Genomic DNA, 19539 nt, shown 5'->3' on the forward strand with positions numbered 1-19539 from the left:
AAACATATAAAAATAAAATCCTTAGGAAGGATGAAACCTCTTGTAGGACTATACTGTTGGCTGAGTTAGAGATAGTCCTGGGAGACCTTTAATCCACTGAACATGACTTACCTTTATTCACTGGCCAATACTGCCGCTCTGTGGCCATTAGATGCTCTTAAGCTACTTGTTGCTCCAAAGTGGAATTCACAGCACGACTTATTAATTACCCACATTTACTACAAAATATATGCACATAATTGCAAATGTAACAAGCATCAGTCAGTTCTAGAATACGATTCCGGTGAAGGCAGACACTTAGTTTGTTGAAGTGACGCACATCCTACCTGGCACTTAATTAAAGGTAATTTGAAAACTGAAAGAAAAGGTATACAAATAAGTCAATATAAGGAAAAATATTTGCAGTGACGATGTCTATTAATTAGTCAAGCCAAGTGTGCAAACTCCGTGCGTTAAATTAGGCAAACTGTTCAAAAAGCAACTTCCTATAAAGCATTACAAGAACTATATAGCCAACTACCGTACTACACAGTTTCTAGGAATGCAGTTTGTTTGTTTGTTTGTGTGTGTGTGTGTGTGTGTGTGTGTGTGTGTGTGTGTGTGTGTGTGTGTGTGTGTAAAATCGCACTTTTGTTATTAGATAATTGTCATTTAACGTTTACTCATCTGCTGTTTTACTTGATAATTCAAATTTGACCAACAGTTCACGTAATTATAAACAAACTTTTAATTTTTTAAATAAGTGATTAATGTAGCTAGACAGACCAAAAGATGACGTTTCGAAATGTATATTTAGGCTCTTGGCATAACAATGGCAACAACATTGTGTATTTTTATTTAAAATAATCAAAATTATATTTTAAAAAAATGATTACGTCTTTTAAAAGGAATACGAAAATGTTTATAAACTTCAAGATGAGGTCTATTTCAATTCTCATTTAATATCCTGTACGACCCTAAACTCTAACAATATATCCTAGTTTGCCAAAAGTTTAATTTTCATCTAATATATTGCCATCCCTTCACTGCAGGCGTGCCATAAGGACTCACTTCAGATACGAACTGTATAACTAGAGGCAATTTAGAAAAATTGTTTGGCTTTTTTAATGAAAGTCAAACAGCCTCACTTCCGGTGTCATTAAGTGTCTCCAGCTGGTTTGACGCAGCTGAGAGAAGTCAGCCTGCTGCCAGTGCGAGCTCCAGCTGTTTCCACCGCTGTCCGCCCCGCTTGCCCTCATTTCTAATGCTGCAGCGACCATGACAGGCATCGCCGCTGCTTCCTTCTTTTCCAACGCTTGCAGGTTCGGGGGCTGCGGACTTCACTTCGACTCGCTGTCCGAGCTCATCGTCCACATCGAGGATAACCACATCGGTAAGAACTGATAAGTACCGAGCCCCAGCCTGCAATGGCCATGGCCCCGGTTTGCAGCTTAGCATACGTGGCTAATTAGCAACCTAGCAAGTTACTTCCTGCGTCCTGACAACCCTGTTGCTAGGTGTGGCGGCAGTTGATGTTACCCCTCTTCTTTTCTCTTTCAAAGCTGTGTCACTGTGTTATTTTACTGCTGCAACATCGAAGAAACACAAACTTGAAGTTACTATATGCGCCCGGGTCGCGCGTGCAATTAGTTAATGCAGCGCCAGGCCCGCGCGCGTAGCTGGAAACGTCGTGAGTCAACTTAGAGTCAGCAGCTTGTTTCAGTCCGCCTGACAACGTAGTTAACTGGGCTATATAAAAATATACATTGCATATCATTTCGCCAGCTGACATAGGAAAAAAATACTACGTCTGGGTATTGGCCCTTCAAAAGAGAACAATAGTATGAAAAACACACACACACACACTCGTGGAAATATATTATCTAACCAATATTGTTCAACAATTCAGATATTATCCAAACTACCAGCGTTTTTATTATCTGTCTTAGTTCAAAGCACCTTGGAGTTATCTATTATTTAATGTGTGTGGGTTTTTTTGTTTGCTTGTTTGTTTGTTTGTTTGTTTGTTTTTACAAGTTGTATTCTTTGTTTTGTAGATATACAATGCCCCAAATCTAAAATTTGGGGAAATTGGCTGGAAACTGAGAACTGTATTGCTTGGTAAATTTCCATAATTTGGCTTAATACGACAAGTGCAAGAAAAAGTTAGAAAACCGGTGTTATTCTACAATGTCCAAATCTAAACCTATGCTATTCCACATGGGTGTTTGTCTACTGCAGGCTAGCAACACAGATGCTGCCTCCCACCCCAAAAGATTATCATTTAATGGCGCCTCCTCTAGTTCATGCTGGGAAAGACAATAATAGCCACTGCCTGTGGGTGGAGATTGGGAAGCAATTATAGATGGGGCTGTGGAAATATTTATTTTATTAGCCTGTTCATCATTTTTTTTTTTCTGATTGCTGTTTTATAGCCTCTCGGGGAGTTTATCTAAATGAGTTCGGCTGGCACATAGTTAATCTTAATATAAGTTGCTTTTGTTAATGAATTGAAATTAACTGATTACATTTTTTTCTGCAGAGGGATACTTCATTAGTTATCTTAAGTTAGTGCAGTGTAATGCATTTGAATTTAAGTAGGTAAAGATTGTAAACCAATTTAAATGAACCTCTATATGCAAATGAAGTGAAAAAAAATCCCTCTTTTAGAATAAAAGGGAAACAACTATAGACTGAATATGCAGCTATGGTCTAAAGTTTACATACACTTATCATGAACATGAGTTCTGAGTGATTTCTTTAATCTGTTCTTTTTCAGGGTGGAACGCTTGTGCAGTCTGCATATCTAATAATTTTACAAAATAAGAATTGGGTGCACAAGTTTGAATTTATGTTGGATTTTCTCAAATCCACACAGGTTCAAATATATCCATACACTTGACTAATATTTGGTTAAATTTCACTTAGCAAGTTACACCTCAACCAGATGCTTTTAGTTGCCATCAACAAGCTTTTGGCATAATTCTGGTTGAATATTTGGCCACTCTTCCTGGCAGAATTTATAGAGTTCAGTTACATTGATTGGGACCCAGCTAAGCACAGTCTCCAAATATTCAGTTGGGTTGAGGTTGGGACTTTCCAGAAGTTTAATGTTAGCCTCCTTTTTCCATTTCAAAACCATGTTTTGATGTGTGTTTGGGATCACTGTCATGTTGGAAAACCCAGTTTTGTCCAAGTTTCACCCGTCTAGCTGTTGATGTGTGGTGGAGGTGAAGGTGAAAAACTTGAAGGTACTCTTCTTGCTTCATTATTCCATTGACTTTGTGCAACATACCTGGCAGCGAAACAGCCCCAAAACATGATGCTACCATCACCATGCTTGACAGTTTTCTTAGGTTTGAAAGCCTCACCCTTTACTCCTATAAACACATCATGAAAACATACCTCAAGTAAAGTACTTTGTTAGTGTACTTAAGTACAATTTTCAGGTATCTCTACTTTGCTTGAGTAGTTTTTTTCTGAAAACATTTTACTTTTACTCCCCACAATTTTTAAACAAATATCTGCACTTTCTTCTTACATTTTCATAACAGGCTTGTTACTTTTGCTTTAACACATTTGGGGGGAGTTATTGTTTTGTCACTGCGAGCCTGCATTTATTAATCATCAGAGGATGTGACATAAAAAGAGATGACATGTGCCATAGTCAAAGGTTAAACATGGGACAGTGGTTTCTTTGTTTGTTTTTTGCCACAACATCGAATTACTGCAGGTGTCCGTAAGTTGAGGTACTTCGGCATCTAGCTAGTGCTACAGAAGGGGAGCGAGCATAAAGGGAGTTACTTTTTTTTAACTGTCAGGTCATTTCTATCAGCTCAGCAAACATCAGCAAACACACAAACTGTTTTTGTGCAGTTTGTCTCACAGTGTGTTGCTAGCTAAAGGTCCAGCTTCTGTATTTCACAGGGAGAGAAAAGGAAGAGAGCTAACTTCACTCAGAGATGGAGAAAGATAAGAAAGACAGGACATGAGAGGAAGAAGAGAGGTTAGATTTAAAGGTAAGGACTGCTCAGTGGGATTTGATAAACTGGAAAAGTCCTAATGTTTTTAAATCAGATATTGGGTCTGTACATCTGACATTATGTTTTTTTTCATATTGTGAAATTTGCTGCTAAACAAACTGAGCTAGACCATCAACATCAAGTGAAGCAGAGATGAATTTGAAGTTAAGCTGATGATGCTTAGATTCATTCGCTGAATTCTACCCTTATATCGACTTTATACTGACTAATATAAAGACAGCATAAACAGTGTAGTGTCAGCTGTGAAACATCTGCTGACTTCTTGTTAAATTCAGTTGTGTAAATCCATAGTGGGCAGCAGGTCAGCTGATCACAGCATGTACACTAAGAAAATCTACTGGAGCTTTCAATAGAAATTATTGTGTTACCCTCTACAATGTAGGCAACAGAAATCAGATTTATTTTTTTTACGTCCCTTCTTTTTCTTCAGGTTCAAGCTGAGCATAATTACAATTAAAAAAATTCGGTTATCTTTGCACAAAACCAGAAACATCCTCCAAAGAATTATTTTTTTGCTTTCTTATTTTGAGTCTCTACTTTTTGACTTTTACCTGAGTAAAGAAATTGAATCAGTACTTCAACTTTTACTGGAGTATTTTTTAACAGTAGTGTTTGTACTTCTACTGAAGTACAGAATGTCTGTAACTTTGCAACTCTGTATGAAGTTGTTTGAAATTATGATGGGCAGTTGTTTAGAAATGGCTCCAAGAGACCTTCCCGACTTGTGTAACCCTACAACGCTGAGTTCAATGGACTTTCCCATTGCTCAGATTATTGCTTAATCAGTGAGTGGTGTCAAACTAATCATTTTTACATTGTTAAAGAGAAACTGCCAGTTGTCAATCACAATCACTAACGAGAAGTTATTAAGCATCAGTCTTGATGAGCGTATCCAGATTTCTGACCTCAACTGTAAATTCTGTAGCTACTGGATCCAAAAAGTGAACCAAATGCAGTAGTTCATGGCCTCCATGCCTATGGCCTCCATGCCTATGGCCTCCATGCCTATGGCCTCCATGCGTATACCCTAAGTCAGGGGTCCCCAATCTCAGTCCACGAGGGCCGGTGTCCCTGCAGGTTTTAGATGTGTCCTTGATCCATCACAGCTGATTTAAATGGATAAATTACCTTCTCAACATGTCTTGAAGTTCTCCAGAGGCCTGGCAATGAGCTAATCATGTGATTCAGGTGTGTTGACCCAGGGTGGGATCTAAAACCTGCAGGGACACCGGCCCTCGTGGACTGAGATTGGGGACCCCTGCCCTAAGTAAACATTTTCCTAATTAGTTTTTGATCTCAGTCACTAGTTTCACATCTTATCTAATACAATATGACACTCATTTTGTAAACTATGGTCCCCATTAAAATCAAAAAGGAGGACAAAGCATAGAAATTCCACCCTATGAAGAGTGCCCTGTGGTTTTTCATTTCGATCTAATCCTTGCTTGTCACGTTTTTATATTAAAATGTTATGAATACTGCATTTTTTTTGATAAGTGCTAAGGCATTTATGTCTTTTTAACAAAGGCTAGTCAAGAAAGTGAATTCCAATCCTCACGATTTGAACGTGTGATCGTCAAACTGTGGGGAACTACATCTGTTCCCTAATGTAATATTTCAGACTCTTGCTATTGAAGCTGACAGGGCTCAGCTGTCTCTGTTGTTCTTGTTTGTTGCCTGACTGGCTTTAATATCCTCCGCTCTCTGACTATGTGCTGTGCATGTGTCCAAGGTGTTAGCCTTAGAAAAAAAAGTCTTCCAAATGACTTATTGGGGAATAATGAAGCAATTAGTTGGCTCAAAGTGGAAAAACTTTGCTGCCCCCCTCCTTTGTCTGCTGGCCTGTGCTCACTCTGAGAAGTGAGAAATCTTGCGCGTTGTGCCAAGTGCCTGTGAAGCATAATTACAGAGTGAGTGCTTGATTTGGCATGTCTTCCTCCTCATCTGGTGGCCTGCTGCTTAAAGAACATTCTCCATTATAATTAGGCGCCTGGAAAACAAGAACACATTCTTGTCCACTGCTAGCCAGCCTGCTGGTTGGGTGTGTGAACAAAAGATGGCGCTCCTTTGCTGTTGGTTGCTGTCTTTTTAGATGGGTATTATAGGCCAGAAGTTAGTCAGTTCATTTTAACAACTCTACATATTTTTCACATTCTAGCCTGATCGAAGAGTCTAGCTAGGGTCATTTATCAAGAGAATATTGAAACTTATTGCTTTTTTGTTAGCTGCAATGAAAATATAGATTATCAGCACAGATGAAGTATAAACTCAAGGTAGTGGGGTTATTTTTTTATTTTTTTTTAACCCCATTGTGAATTAAACTATATTTTGAGTTTTAAGTTAATAATGAGAGTCAGGCTGTCCTCTTGGGCCTTTGTGAGCAAAATCGGCACATGCTAATCAGGACGAGGAAAGTTTGAATTCTGACTGTAATGCATGCTGGCTTAAGCCTGAAAGAGCTCCTGTGAACTTGATATTCTTGTGTGGTATAAAAACTGTACCCACCTATTCGCTGAAATGTTTACTTTCTCACTGAGCAACCAGGCTACTGTAGACCAAAAGAAAATGGCGATCGTGTTATTTAAACCTTTTAGTGTGTGCGTATGTGTTGCTGGGTAGATGGCCTGTAGTGTCCATACACGATAACAATGAGTCTGCTTGTTGCCAGTCCTCACTGGAGGCTCGTTTGGTAGATTTTGCTCTGCACCCTCATAATCTGCGCGGAAGTAATAAATTTGGGAAACAGCAACTAGTTCCCTGATCTGTGCACCTGGTGAGCCTAATTACATTTCCCCAACCCCCGACACTGCTGCTTCTGTTCCTGTGCGGTGACTGCAACATACTTCATAAAAAGGTTTCACACAGGAGATAATGTACAGCCTATGTTGACATTACACAACATGCGTAGTCAACGTGATATTTTTGCTGGAGTCTATTATTTTAGTGATTTTATCTGTAACACCCAAGTTTGACCTAAAGTTGTTTCCTGGTTACTTGTCGCACATTGCTTTGCTATGCACAGGACTTCTTTAGCCTTCCGAATACACAAGTTTATAAACAAAACAGCTGCAAAGTTAAATTCAGACTCAAATTTAAAAATAATTATTCCTGGCACACCGTGCTGGAATGGTTTATTTATTATTAGAGTAACAGAAAATCAATCTGAAGTCTTTTTTTTTTTTTTTTAAACTAAAAATATTAGTTATTTTTAACGATTTGTTGCTTTGCCGTGTTTTACTGTAAGCTCAGTATTTTTGGGATTGGGACTGTTTGTCAGAAAACATTAAGAAACTCATATTTTTTATTATTTGATACACCAGGGAAATAATTAATTCATTAAGAATGTATTCTCCAGATGGATCAAAATTAGTAAATGGCCATAAGAAATAATTATTGTATGTTTTGGTATGTGTTTGTGAAAACACATCTTTGTGAAAGCACATGAGGTTCTGTCTGAATTAAACACATCGATAATGGATTATTTTAACCCTGCCATGTTTTTTCAGTAAGCCACAAAGGCAGCTTGTACACATGGAGATTGACTCTGTTTCATTTCCTCCTTCGAGGTCACATTGTAATGAATTACCTGTGCCACCACTCCTGGTAATGTTCCCTGCTGCTCAGAGCCACCATAAACATGTCACCATAATGCTCACCACTCTGCTCTACCCTGCAGTGCATTTGGCCATGAGGGTGGAGAGCTAGACACTGGTGGAAATGAGAGAGGTAGGTGTGTGTGTGTGTGTGTGTGTGTGTGTGTGTGTGTGTCGTGAAGGGTGTTAGGGGAGAATAGCAGGCGTCACTTCCCCTTGCCCCAGGAAGGTTTGTTGTGTGATAGTCTCTAGGTTTCCTTTCACAGAATGTCTTAGTGGTCCAGAGATACACTGAAACCACTAATTCAGTCAGGATTCACTCTCATACACAAGTGTCACATAAATTAATTAAGTGGTTTATACCAAAATGTAAATGATTGTGCATCATCATGTCAAGGCTAGACCTCTTAATTGAAATACTTTAAAGTCTTAAGAAATGCTTAAAAAAACTGCCAAGACAAACTCCTAGATGAAAGTTCAGTGCTCTTTTGGAAAAGAGTTTAGGTCCAATAAATGTTTGTTTTTTGTTTTTGTTTTTTTGTTTTTTTTTTAAATAACATTACTACAAAAATTAACAGCGTTTGTCATTGTATCCAGATTTTTTTTCTTGCATGTTGCTAAATGAAAACTTTTCTTTGTGAACTGTGTGTTGTTTGTGGGGGGAAAAGGGAATTTGCTGAAAACCACAACTTGTGTGGGAAGTTTTGGATTGCAGAGCAGAAAGTGGTTTAAACTAATACATATTTTGATAAAATGTCAGTGGAAATCAGAAATCAAATTACATATTAAATGTTTTAAGTCTGATTTGTCTTTCTTTCCCACTTGACCATGAAGGAGCTTGTGCTTCTTTGCCTCTAGAAGTAGCGATGGTGAATAAATCCCCTTTTTTTTTTTTTTGTTTCCCAGAAGGCTTCTAATAACTGGCCACCAAAGTGGACCACCTGTGTAGTCTGATTAGAGGGGTTCCCATCTCTATTTGAGGCGCCTTCGTCCTGGTGCTTGACTGCTGGTGGCCCCAAAAGAATAGCGGAGGCTGTGGGGAGCTGGCCCCTGCTGGCCTCCTCTCTGGTCCTACCTGAGGTGTGTATGATTTACAGCGTGCAGGGACAGACCGATCCACTGCTGCATGAGCAGACCGCCATTCCTTTGCTTGAAACTCATTAGGGATTTTAGTAGGGATTTCTTGTGCACTCTCTCACAGACACATGCCATTACCCACAGCTCAGAAAAGTCCCTACAGTAGTATATGCACAGTCCTGTGCTTTTGGCATGGGAATAGTGTCGTAATGAATGTGTCTTTCCTACTCTGTTTCCATGACTTTGGCTGGAGAGTAAAGAGAGGTGTGCTATCCTTCTCACTGGGGATAAATCCACTGTTAATGAAACACTTGCTTACGACTGAGGCCTTGAAAGAAACCTTCTGCCTTAGGTGCTGAGATTTGACCTGCTCTATCTATCATAACACTCTGCCACAATTTACTAGATATTTGGCTGTACAAACTAACTGTACAAAGCTCTTTGCCTTCTGACGCCTATGGTGACTTTAAATTAAGACTGACTGACTGATGCCTTGTTGATTATATTTTTTTATATTTATATTGCTTAAATGTGGTTTGGGTTTCACTGATAAAAAATTTAGAGCGTTGTGTGAGGTGTCCATGTCTTTATGAGCAATTGTGTCTGCATAATTTAAATCTCTCTCATTTGGATTTTTTTCTACATTTAGCTTAACCTATATTTCTCTTATACATCAAAAGTCTGATGTATTAGGTGGAACTTCTAATCAGTGTGTTTGAACAAAAGTTAGAATATGACCAGTCTGCAAACATGTGGTACCAGCATCCACTACTGAAAAGTGGTGATGTGTGGTATTCAACTCCAGCCTTGCAGTTTTATAAATAGCAGGTATATTTAGAAGACAAAATAAATAGTCACCTAAAAGGGAAAGAGAGCCCCTAAACCTAACAAGTTCTTCTTTGACCCTCTAGGTCTTTCTGTCCAGGAGAATTGTATTCGAACTCGGGGAAATCACTAAACAAAGAAAGATGCAAACAGGAGTAAAATCCCAAGGCAGTGGAAGCAATAAATGAGCATGACTCAAGATTTTTATTACAGCATGAAAAAGGTGTTGCTTACTCCTTTAACCAAGAACTTTAATTGCATCTTTACCATGTGTTTCATATCAATGCCTTAGTATTTTTTTTATTATATCAAATAGAAATTGGCAATTATCAGTATGATTAGCATTATTTTTTTTGTTACTCAATACACATAGCTTGTTAAAGCAGCACTTTAGTATTTGTGCCTTACAAAACCATAATTTAAAATTCAGTGTTGGAAATGGCCTTAGGTGTAAGTGTTTAAGTGTAAGTGTACAAATAAGCACATAGGCAAAATGAGTAATAGTTTTAACCACATGGGGGTAGCAGTCTTTCACAGAGTTGGACATGGAGGTTTAGTTGGTAAGTGGTAGAAACTGTTGTTTTATGGGGCATCTTCTCTTTGCCCACATGGACAGCAGTGGGAAGAGTGTTTGAAGTCAGCCCTGCTTCACCTCAGGGTGTGGAGATTGGCTATTGTTGTACATTTAGCACCACTGAGCAAGATGAATGTCTGGAGCACAGCATGGGAAAACACAGTATGTGTCAAGTGTGGTCATGTGTAAGCAATGTGGCGTCTGCAGAGCAGCTTTTTTAAAAACTGCAATGGAAATTTAAAACAGAAGGCTCCTGAGCAGTCTTGTTCTATATTTTATATAAAACAGTGTTGTAGAACAGAACAAAATTTTAACCATTAGAGAAAAAATATTCACAGCCGCCCCACAGATGTGCCATTAAGTATAGCCACTTTCAAAACTGCTAACATTTATTTAGTCTTTGTCTTCAATTTTTTGTTTTTCTGAGTTTTCTGAGTTAACTTCAATAATGTGTTCCTCTAAACCATCGAAATGCCTTTAGACCCCTCAATTCTACTCAAAAACGTATACCATTAATTAATGCTCCAGTTTTAAATATGATGAATAAATAAACCTTTACTTAAAAGCCCTTTTTTTGATTCAGCTGTCTTAGCTATATAGGCCAATTTCTTACCTTCTCTTTTTATTTCTAAAATTTTTGAAGAAGTAGTCAAATGATTACTTGCAAAGAAATGTTTTGTTTTTTTTTCTTTTTGAAGATTTTAAGTCAGGATTTAGAGTGCGTCATAGCACAGAAATGGAAATAGTGAATGTTACAAATGATCTTCTTACTGCCTCTGACAGTGGGTTCATCTCTGTTATTGTCTGGTTATATTTGAGGTGCAGTGTTTGATCCTGTTGACCACAAAATCTTACTACAGAGATTAGAACACAAAATTGTTATTTAAAAAAAACAACAATGCAGTGGTTTAAATTATATCTGACAGATTTTAATTTGTGCAGGGTAATAGGGAGTCCTCACACAGGTTAGTCATGGAGTTCCACAGGGTTCTTTGCTGGGACCAATACTTTTTACATTGTCCATGCTTTCCTTAGACAATACTATTAGAAAACACTGCATATATTTTCATCGCTATGCAGGTGATACCTAGCTTTAATTATCTATGAAGCCAGATGATACAAATTTAGTTAAACTATAGCTTTAATGACATAAAGGCCTGGATTAGCTCTAATTTCCTGCTTTTAAATTCAGAAAAAGCTTAAGTTTGTGTACCTGGTCCTACAAATCTTCGAAATTTGGTGTGTAACCAGATATTTACTTTAAATGGGATTGCTTTGACCTCCAGTACTGTGAGAAATATTTAATGATTACATTAAACAAAAATGTAGGACAGCCTCCATTCATGTGTGCAATATTACTGATGCTTCATTTATTCATGAATGTAACACTTCTAGGCTACACTGTTGTAATTTATTATTAGGCCCCTTTACTATGTAGCCATATCCCAGTTGTGATTTGGGAGATAAACAGCCTCATTAATTTTCAGATTAGGCTTAAAACTTTGCTTTTTGATAAAGCATATAGTTGGGTGGTGGATCAGGTGACCCTAAGCCATCCCTTGGCTATGATCCAATGGATTCGGGCTGCTTGGGGGCTTCCAGTGATACATGTATGAGTGGTTTGTTTTTTTTCTTCACTGTTTTAACTCCCTGTTTATTTATACATCACTGCATTTAATTACCAGTAACTATTAAACTCTGGTTCTTTCTCCCATTCTTGTCTTGTCTCTTTTTGCTCTGGGTTTTCATGTCTAAATTTGGTTCTGTCTGAGGTTTTTCCTTCCCGCTGTTTCCAAGTGCTTACTCCTGGGGTTGTGCGATTGTTCGGGTTTCTTTCTAATATTGTAGGATCTTTACCTTACAATATAGAGCACCTTGATTGTTGTTGTGATTTGGTGCTGTATAGATAAAACTGAATTGACAGTCTAGACATTGTTTTGTTTTTTTCTAGCGTTAAGCAGATATGACATGAACTTTGTAGACGTCTTTCAAAGGACACGAGAAGCTGGTTTAGAAGCTAACATCAGCTTATGGATCTTCTCCAGCATCAGTTTTCTTGATAATCATTACATCATCTTTAAAACAATAATGATGTGCATTGCACAATACCTTGCTTTTGAGTAGTTCTACAAAATATTTTCAGAGCTGAGCCCACATCCTTTTCTTGACAACACATCCTATCGAATTCTTCCACACAAATGAATACCTGGAACTCTTGATCAAAGCGCACTGCCAAGGTGCACACTGACTAACCTTTTGCAAGACCCTTAATTTATTCATATATGTGTTAGTATGACACAGAGTAGATTACAGATGACTTACAGAGCCGTTTGTCATGTTAACGTTATCTGGTGCCAAAGTTTTGAAAAGGATACTTCTCTAAATCTAAAGCCCTCCATATTTACTAGCTGCTCTATTTTTTCCTTTTCATTTTTGTTGCCAAAACTCTTCCTGATTATATTTCCACTGTGTCAACATGCACAATAAAGCTGGCTTCTAAAAACACCCCTTTAAAAATCACTAAAGTCAGCATAAGTTCCCACATAGCCGCACCTTTCCTCTGTGCCTGCCTGTCTGGGTAGAAAAAGTACTTTGCCACAAACATGGAACACAACAGTGCATCCAACACAGCCTGGCATATCACTGAAAATAATTGAGATAGTTTTGAGGTTGTTGGGGTTTTTTGTTTTGGGTTTGTTTGTTTGTTTTTGGTTGAGAGGCTAGTTCTAGGTGGATAATGCATACTTTTGTGTGCTTCATCCTCCCTGTGACACCAAGACTGCATTGGAGGGAGAACTGGCTATCCTTATTTAGGTCAAAAACACCATTCTGCCTTATGGTGCATTGACACAAATTCATTTTTGTTTTAAAATGTGAAATGTTTATTACTTTAGAGCTGTACCGGGTTGGTCGTATGAATCACAAAAGCTCATATGAAGCTTGATGATGCTAGCCTCGCATGTAATTGGTGATTCGTTCTTCTTGTATTCTGACGAGAGATAATGTAGTGCTCTGATGCGGTCTTCTCTCTGGAATACCTACCTATGTTTTTGTCACCATGATCATACAGCAGCTGTTCTGTAAAATGATGTAATGGATTACATTTAAAACAGCTTAAAGATGTCTTTAGTTTTTGACTGTATAGCTTAAAACGTTTTCTATTGTATTTAGTTTATGCATTGGGTATAGGTATGAATATTTGAATGTAGTTTGTTTGCTGTAATACTTCTGAAGTTATTATATGGCAACTTGCTTTATGTAATTTCATATAATAGTTATTATATAACCAGATATATTATCTATTAGTTATACATATTTTATTTTCATTCTTTTTTTTCTTTTTTCTTTTTTTTGTTATATGAAACTGTTTGGAGTGTAGGGACCCTGAAAAGTAATTAAGGACCAAATTGTATAAGTAATTAAATTCAGTTCAACAGTTGTCTTAGGGTAATAAATGGATAACAAAAAATAAAATAACTTTGGCATGAAAATATGACAAACTTTAATGTAAAATTGAAGAATTGTGCCATTGTTCACTGGTATATTTTGTGGCTAAATTTCTGCCTTTATGTCTATCTTGTCTTCCCAGATACAGACCCATGTCTCCTGGAGAAGCAGGAGCAGCAGCAGCCAACATATGTTGCTCTTAGCTATATCAACAGGTAAAGAAACAAGTTTCCTTTTGAAATAACCCCACTGAAGGTTAACTTAGTAATGCAGTAACTCACTTTTCAGTAAAGTGACTTTAATTTACTAAAATCTGACAAAATCATAAGATGAATATTATTAGTGGTTTGCCTGAAAAGATTTAACTAGAAAAGTTTGTGCTGTACTCCTTTGAGGTTCTACCAACAATCTAAAAAACGTCATCTGGTGGATTGCTTAAATGAATTGCTACAGTATTTGGCAGTTGGGTGTTTTATTGCACTGCGTTCATCCTGGTTGTCTTTGATATGCTGCTTGTGCAGTCGTTTTAAGAGCCTTATGCAGCAAACCATTGTACAAGAAGGTCTGCCTCTGTCTCCCTGCTCACACAAACACATCTTGATGTGGCTATCACCTAATTTGTTAATTCCACATTTGCTTTAACAGTGTCTATATTAACATTTTGGTTTTATGGTGCACATTTGCTGACGACTTTACTGTCAATCATAAAGCCCAAAGGGAAATGCAGCCACTGATTTTTTTTTTCTTAAGCAGTACCAAACCTACAGTACACTAGATTGTAGTCTGAATGAGATGATGCTCTTTTTTTTCCATCCAAAAAGTTTGCAAACCCTTACAAGTTTTATACCTCACAACGCCAGGTTCATGACAGATGCTGCAAGGCGAGAACACGAGGCCCTGAAGAAGAAGGTGCAGCCCAAGTTGTCTCTGTCTCTTACAGGCAATCTGTCACGTAGCAATGTTTCCACACCACCCCGCCACACCAGTGGAAACCTCACCCCTCCAGTCACCCCACCCATCACCCCTTCTTCTTCTTTCCGTAGCAGCACACCTACAGGTAACCATAATCAACACACTAGTTCATCTAATTAGGTTTCCAGGATAGGATGTGTATTTCCAGATGCTTAACATTCATGTATTTTTCTAACTGAAGCTACAGTTAAATGATTGGTTACTAAAGTTTGTCATTCCTGGTGTTGATCCTTGTGCTGAGTCTTTATTATAAGGAAATCTAATAGTTTACTGTTAACACCTAATATTTATTATATGTATCTCTCTGTTTAATATCCATGTTAAAGCCAAAGTTTCTGTTTTTAGTATCATCTAAATGAATTATCCTGTAAGTAAATCAGCTAAAAAACACAGGTTGAATAACAAAAAATATTTTTCTGTGATTGACAGTTTTTGTTGAATTAAGTTATCCACATGCAACACTACCAAGAACAAACCTCACACAGTCTGTGGGCTTTGTCTTTTTGCTACATCCTGCTGAAAGAACTATTCTACTAAAAGAAGTCCTTTCAGGATCGGGAAGTCCCACGATCAGAGAGTTTTGCTGACTTTGATCAATTCCCTGGGAGAAATGTTCCCTGACTCGGGCTGAGTTGGTGCTGGTAATTCCAGTCTCCAGTGTGGCCTCTGCAGCAGTCTTCCTCATTGAGCTTAATTACAAGCAAGCAGCCACTTTGAGTCTGTTTAGTTTGTATTTGCCTGTTCAGGCACTATAGCTGCAGTGTTTTATTGCCTCGGCTGTCACTATATAAAAAAATCTTTCATGTGTCTGGTGTTGACATGAAAAGTGACCACATGGTGTCTGTGTTCATCTTTTCTTTCCATGCCCTCATAAATGCATAATCTATTCTTTAGATTAATTATATGATTGAATTATTACATGTTTTTTAAATACCATTAAAAATTAAAAGGACAAACATCATAATAGATCATGATGGATTTTTTATTTTTTTATTTATTTTTTTTTTGGGGGGGGGGAACAGTGAGAAAGTTCTGGAGCTTGCTGGGCCTGACTTGACATCCATAAAGAAGCTCGCTGCAAAAAATCAGGGACAGCCCTTAAAGTCCAGCTAATTAGGTTTCTTTATTTAGCTTTATAAATAACAGGACCCCCCTTTTATTTTTTTGCAGCGTTTTCCCACGTACTTCTGTCTTCTTTTTGTGAAGTATGCATTTTTCTGGAATGGCATCTTTAATGAATTAATAAAACAATAGCAGCGTGTTGACCTAAGACCTCAATGAAATGCCTAAATTCTTTCCCACAATTTGCATATTTCAGTCTTTCCAAAAACTTGCAACAAATGAAGTCAAGATTGTGGGAATGCTATCCTTGAACACATGCTGTGAAGGGTCCACGTTGGTCAGGCTGAAAGCTCAGAGGCCAGGGTTTCATCGTCATAGAAAATATGCATAAAACAAAGCTTCTTGGAAGCAGGTTTGTGTAATATAATCCTGGTGAAGATGCCCTCAGGCGTTTGCTATTTGACTTTAAATCTTTCACCCTCTAACAGGAAGTGAGTGTGACGAAGAGGATGTAGAGTTTGAGGAGTCTGACAGTGATGAGTCATGGACCACAGAAAGCGCCATCAGCTCCGAGTCCATCCTCAGTTCCATGTACATGAACGGAGGAGATGAAAAGCCTTTTGCATGCCCAGTTCCAGGATGTAAAAAGAGATATAAGGTAAGTTTCATTCGTGGTCTCTTAAATCTTATTAGGATGCCTGTTGTAAACATAATAAAACGGTGTGAAATATCTTTATCATGACCAGAGAGACCAAATGAAAACCAGACATATTTGCATTGTATTAAGTGTGAGAGATGTGATTTTATTTACTTTCAAAATAAATCCAGCCGATTCCCTGCTGTTGACAATGGAAAATTGGTTCTTAGTTGAGCATTACAACAACAGAAATGCATACATCTAGTCCACTTCAGAGATGTGGAGTTTTTATAGCATTTTCCATCCACATCTGGTGTATGTGGTTGGAATAAATTATGTGCAGCCTGAGAAAATTGCATTGCTGACGTGAATGACGGGGTTATAGGCGATGACTTAGTCTGAGGTAGCAGGCAGCCTTAGGCATCTGTTTAGCAGTAAAACAAGATAGATTTGAAACAAGAAAACATCTTGTCCTACATTCAGATGTTGACTGGTAAATATCATAGATATACCCAAGTCTGTGAATTCCTTTAATGCTACACTATAGACTACCCTACCCTAACCCTACACTATATACACTATATTTTAGATCAATCATAATATCCCTTGCCTTTTTCATTTTGGTATGACCATGATTTTAAAATACCGGTCTCTAAGAATGAAGATGGGTATATAACTATATCTGTAGGTGCGCATAATTTTCAGAATTTGTGATTTTTGCGGGGCAGGAAGGACTGTGATGGAGGCCACAGTTCTGGGAAACAATCTGTTCCTCAGCCTTCAGACCTTTGGATAAAAGGAAACAAAGGTTTAGAGCCAAGCCAGCTAATTTCTGCAGCGATGTTCTGAAATCTGACCTTCTGACAATTGGAACCTAATATAACTATACTTTTATGCTCATACTTTTGGACTGGCTAATCAGACGCACATGCGTATAGTTTTATGTGTCAATATTCTTTTCTCCAAGCAGTGCACACCAGAATTTAAAAATCAATAGCTCTCCTCCTCCAGCTCTCCCCTTTCTGTTCTGAGCGTCTCCTATTAAATGATCATAAGCATAATCATCTGCTTTATATGCACCAGAAATGTGTCAGTGAAGAGTTTTGGCTTAACATGTGATTATTTCCAAGTAAAAACACTTTGCATTGCTTTGGTTTTGTAATCTATGCAGGGGAGAACACAACCAGTTTCCTCCATAAGTCACAGACTACTATAAATAAACTAATCACCTTTTGAAAAAAAGGAATATGTATATCTGCACTAAATAACAGTCTTTCCACTAACAAGGACAACTCTATAATATTAATTTTAATATTTTAAAATACATCAACTAACCCAGAGTCCTTGAGAGTCAATGCAGATGTGAACTAACTCTACACATCTTCCATTCGCAGAGAGAGAATCCTGGTCCTCTGACTGGTTAAATTACAATAGCTTCAAGGTTATTTTGTTGTGTCTTTGGATGGTGCGTGTCTAAAGTGGTGGCTCTTTCATTTCCTTGTTCCATTACAGAATGTAAACGGAATTAAGTATCATGCCAAGAACGGCCACCGAACTCAGATAAGGGTGCGCAAACCCTTTAAGTGTCGTTGTGGGAAGAGCTACAAAACATCTCAGGGTCTCCGCCACCACACAATCAACTTCCACCCACCCATCTCTACTGACATGATCCGCAAGTTGCAGCAGTAGAGCCTGAGTGAGGTACCAGCACTTGCCTTCAGGCTATGTCAGCAACCATCAACAGACCACTATCACCAGCAGCAGCTGTCTCCCCCTTTTCTTCCCCTCTCGTTGTATTTTACTACACTACACACTATTGCATGGTATAAACATATTATTGTTCTTTCATATCTTTTATTCAGAATGTTGAATCTTTATTTTGTTCACATTTTTGCATTTTGCACATTTAAACTATCATTTATTTATTTAGCATTTGACAGATGGTGAAGGCATGTGTTAGCCCAGGTCACAAGTAGCCTTACATGTACTGCTGGGCATTCTGGTTTAAAGGGAAGGAGAGAAAAGATTGGGATAATTGTTGAGAAAGGAAGCAATCATACCATGCATTTGTCACATTGAAGAGTTTCTTTTTTTACGATAAAATGTGACTGAGACAAATTCAGTGTTTTATATAATGTTTTATAGCATGAAATCCAGCATAAAAGCATTATTTGGCAATCTCTAATAGGCTTAATGTTACTGATCATTTGTTGGACTTATTGTAGTTACTGTTCCTTTCATATCACAAGAATTCAAAACATTTTTGATAAGTTTTACTTTAAACATGTGTGTGAGCACCAAAAGAATGTTCTCAGGTGATTTTTTTTTTTTCTTTGCTAACATTTCAGCATCATAATCCTGCCCAAGTGGTCTGATAGTATTTAAGCTGTCATTGTTCCTCATGTTCCTGACAGCTTCCCTGAAGACGTAAGCAGTTTTCCATGCTTATTTACAGTAAGGGATTGAAGCACTTTTATAAAAGTTGCCAAATAAATTAGCATTTTTACCAACATCTTGTTTCTAGTGTATATACAGTGAGTGTAGAGTTGCACGTTCTACATTGCTCCAAGGAAAGATGTACATCAATCATTTCATCTTTTCAGTATTGTAAGATTTCTGTAATAACAGCAGTTGCCTTGAAATGTAAACCATTCCAAAAAGTCTTTGTATAACTTTATTTTCAAAGCTGCTGAACACAGGCAGTCAGCCCACTCTGTTTACTATTCACTGACTGCCTGAGTTATGAAGCAGGTTCACCATACCCACAATATCTATGCCATAAGTGAACCCAGATAAGGTAATCAGGCAGAGGTGGCTTTCAGCTTAGTAGCTGTGGGATGGCGTTGGTAGCATCTGACCAATCAGAAACATGGACAGGTCTTGTGGCAACAGATTGATATTAAAAAGGAAGCTTTTTATATTTTTCTAAAATTAAAGACATGATACAAACTGAAAAGCAGCACAGCTGTGAGTATGTGTAGTAACAAAAAGCACTATAGTATATCAGTGCTGTATGGATGTGTTTGAGCTTTAAGTACTTTTTTGAAAATGACTGAAAAAGCACTTTTATTGAAGCTATGAAAGAAAACTAACAAGAATGCTGACCCTGCAAGTTGGAAAACTTATCAGTATCAGCTTTATACTTAACACACAGGACAATCTAATAGTTTACCATAAATAAAAAAAGGCTTAGCCTATATGCAAAGTACAAATGGGTTCCCCTTTTAGGATTATATATTGTTTCTTTAAAAGAATAACCAGAATATAAGAAAAGTGCTTCTATGAATTTGCATTTCTTGACGTGATCAAGAAAAACCTCAAATCTTCCAA

At 37.7% G+C, this 19539-nt stretch overlaps 1 protein-coding gene across 2 annotated transcripts; it reads left to right on the forward strand.

The window, feature by feature from the left end:
* Positions 1–1052: 1052 nt before the first annotated feature.
* On the forward strand, positions 1053–18943 carry jazf1b (JAZF zinc finger 1b). Of its 2 annotated transcripts, XM_085473613.1 has the most exons (6): positions 1313–1372; positions 3907–3998; positions 13681–13753; positions 14399–14595; positions 16061–16230; positions 17722–18943. In XM_085473613.1, the coding sequence occupies exons 2-6, from the start codon at positions 3968–3970 to the stop codon at positions 17896–17898; spliced, it is 648 nt and encodes a 215-aa protein (XP_085329739.1). In that variant the 5' UTR covers positions 1313–1372; positions 3907–3967; the 3' UTR covers positions 17899–18943. The 2 variants fall into 2 exon arrangements, with proteins under 2 accessions (XP_085329738.1, XP_085329739.1); XM_085473612.1 differs by lacking the exon at positions 3907–3998 and having other exon boundaries at positions 1053–1372.
* The last annotated feature ends 596 nt before the right edge of the window (positions 18944–19539 follow it).

The sequence above is a fragment of the Copadichromis virginalis genome, linkage group LG11 (genome assembly GCF_057382275.1).
Source record: "Copadichromis virginalis isolate Kocher_CV1m ecotype Utaka linkage group LG11, C_Virginalis_male_GT1.1, whole genome shotgun sequence".
NCBI lineage: Eukaryota > Metazoa > Chordata > Actinopteri > Cichliformes > Cichlidae > Copadichromis > Copadichromis virginalis.

Bases quoted from the DNA above. Each gene is read 5' to 3' on its own strand.
- jazf1b (XM_085473612.1), top strand. From the start codon at position 1,258: ATGACAGGCATCGCCGCTGCTTCCTTCTTTTCCAACGCTTGCAGGTTC. The intron at 1,373-13,680 runs GTAAGAACTGAT...TTGTCTTCCCAG, and splicing joins CATCGAGGATAACCACATCG to ATACAGACCCATGTCTCCTG. The intron at 16,231-17,721 runs GTAAGTTTCATT...GTTCCATTACAG, and splicing joins GATGTAAAAAGAGATATAAG to AATGTAAACGGAATTAAGTA.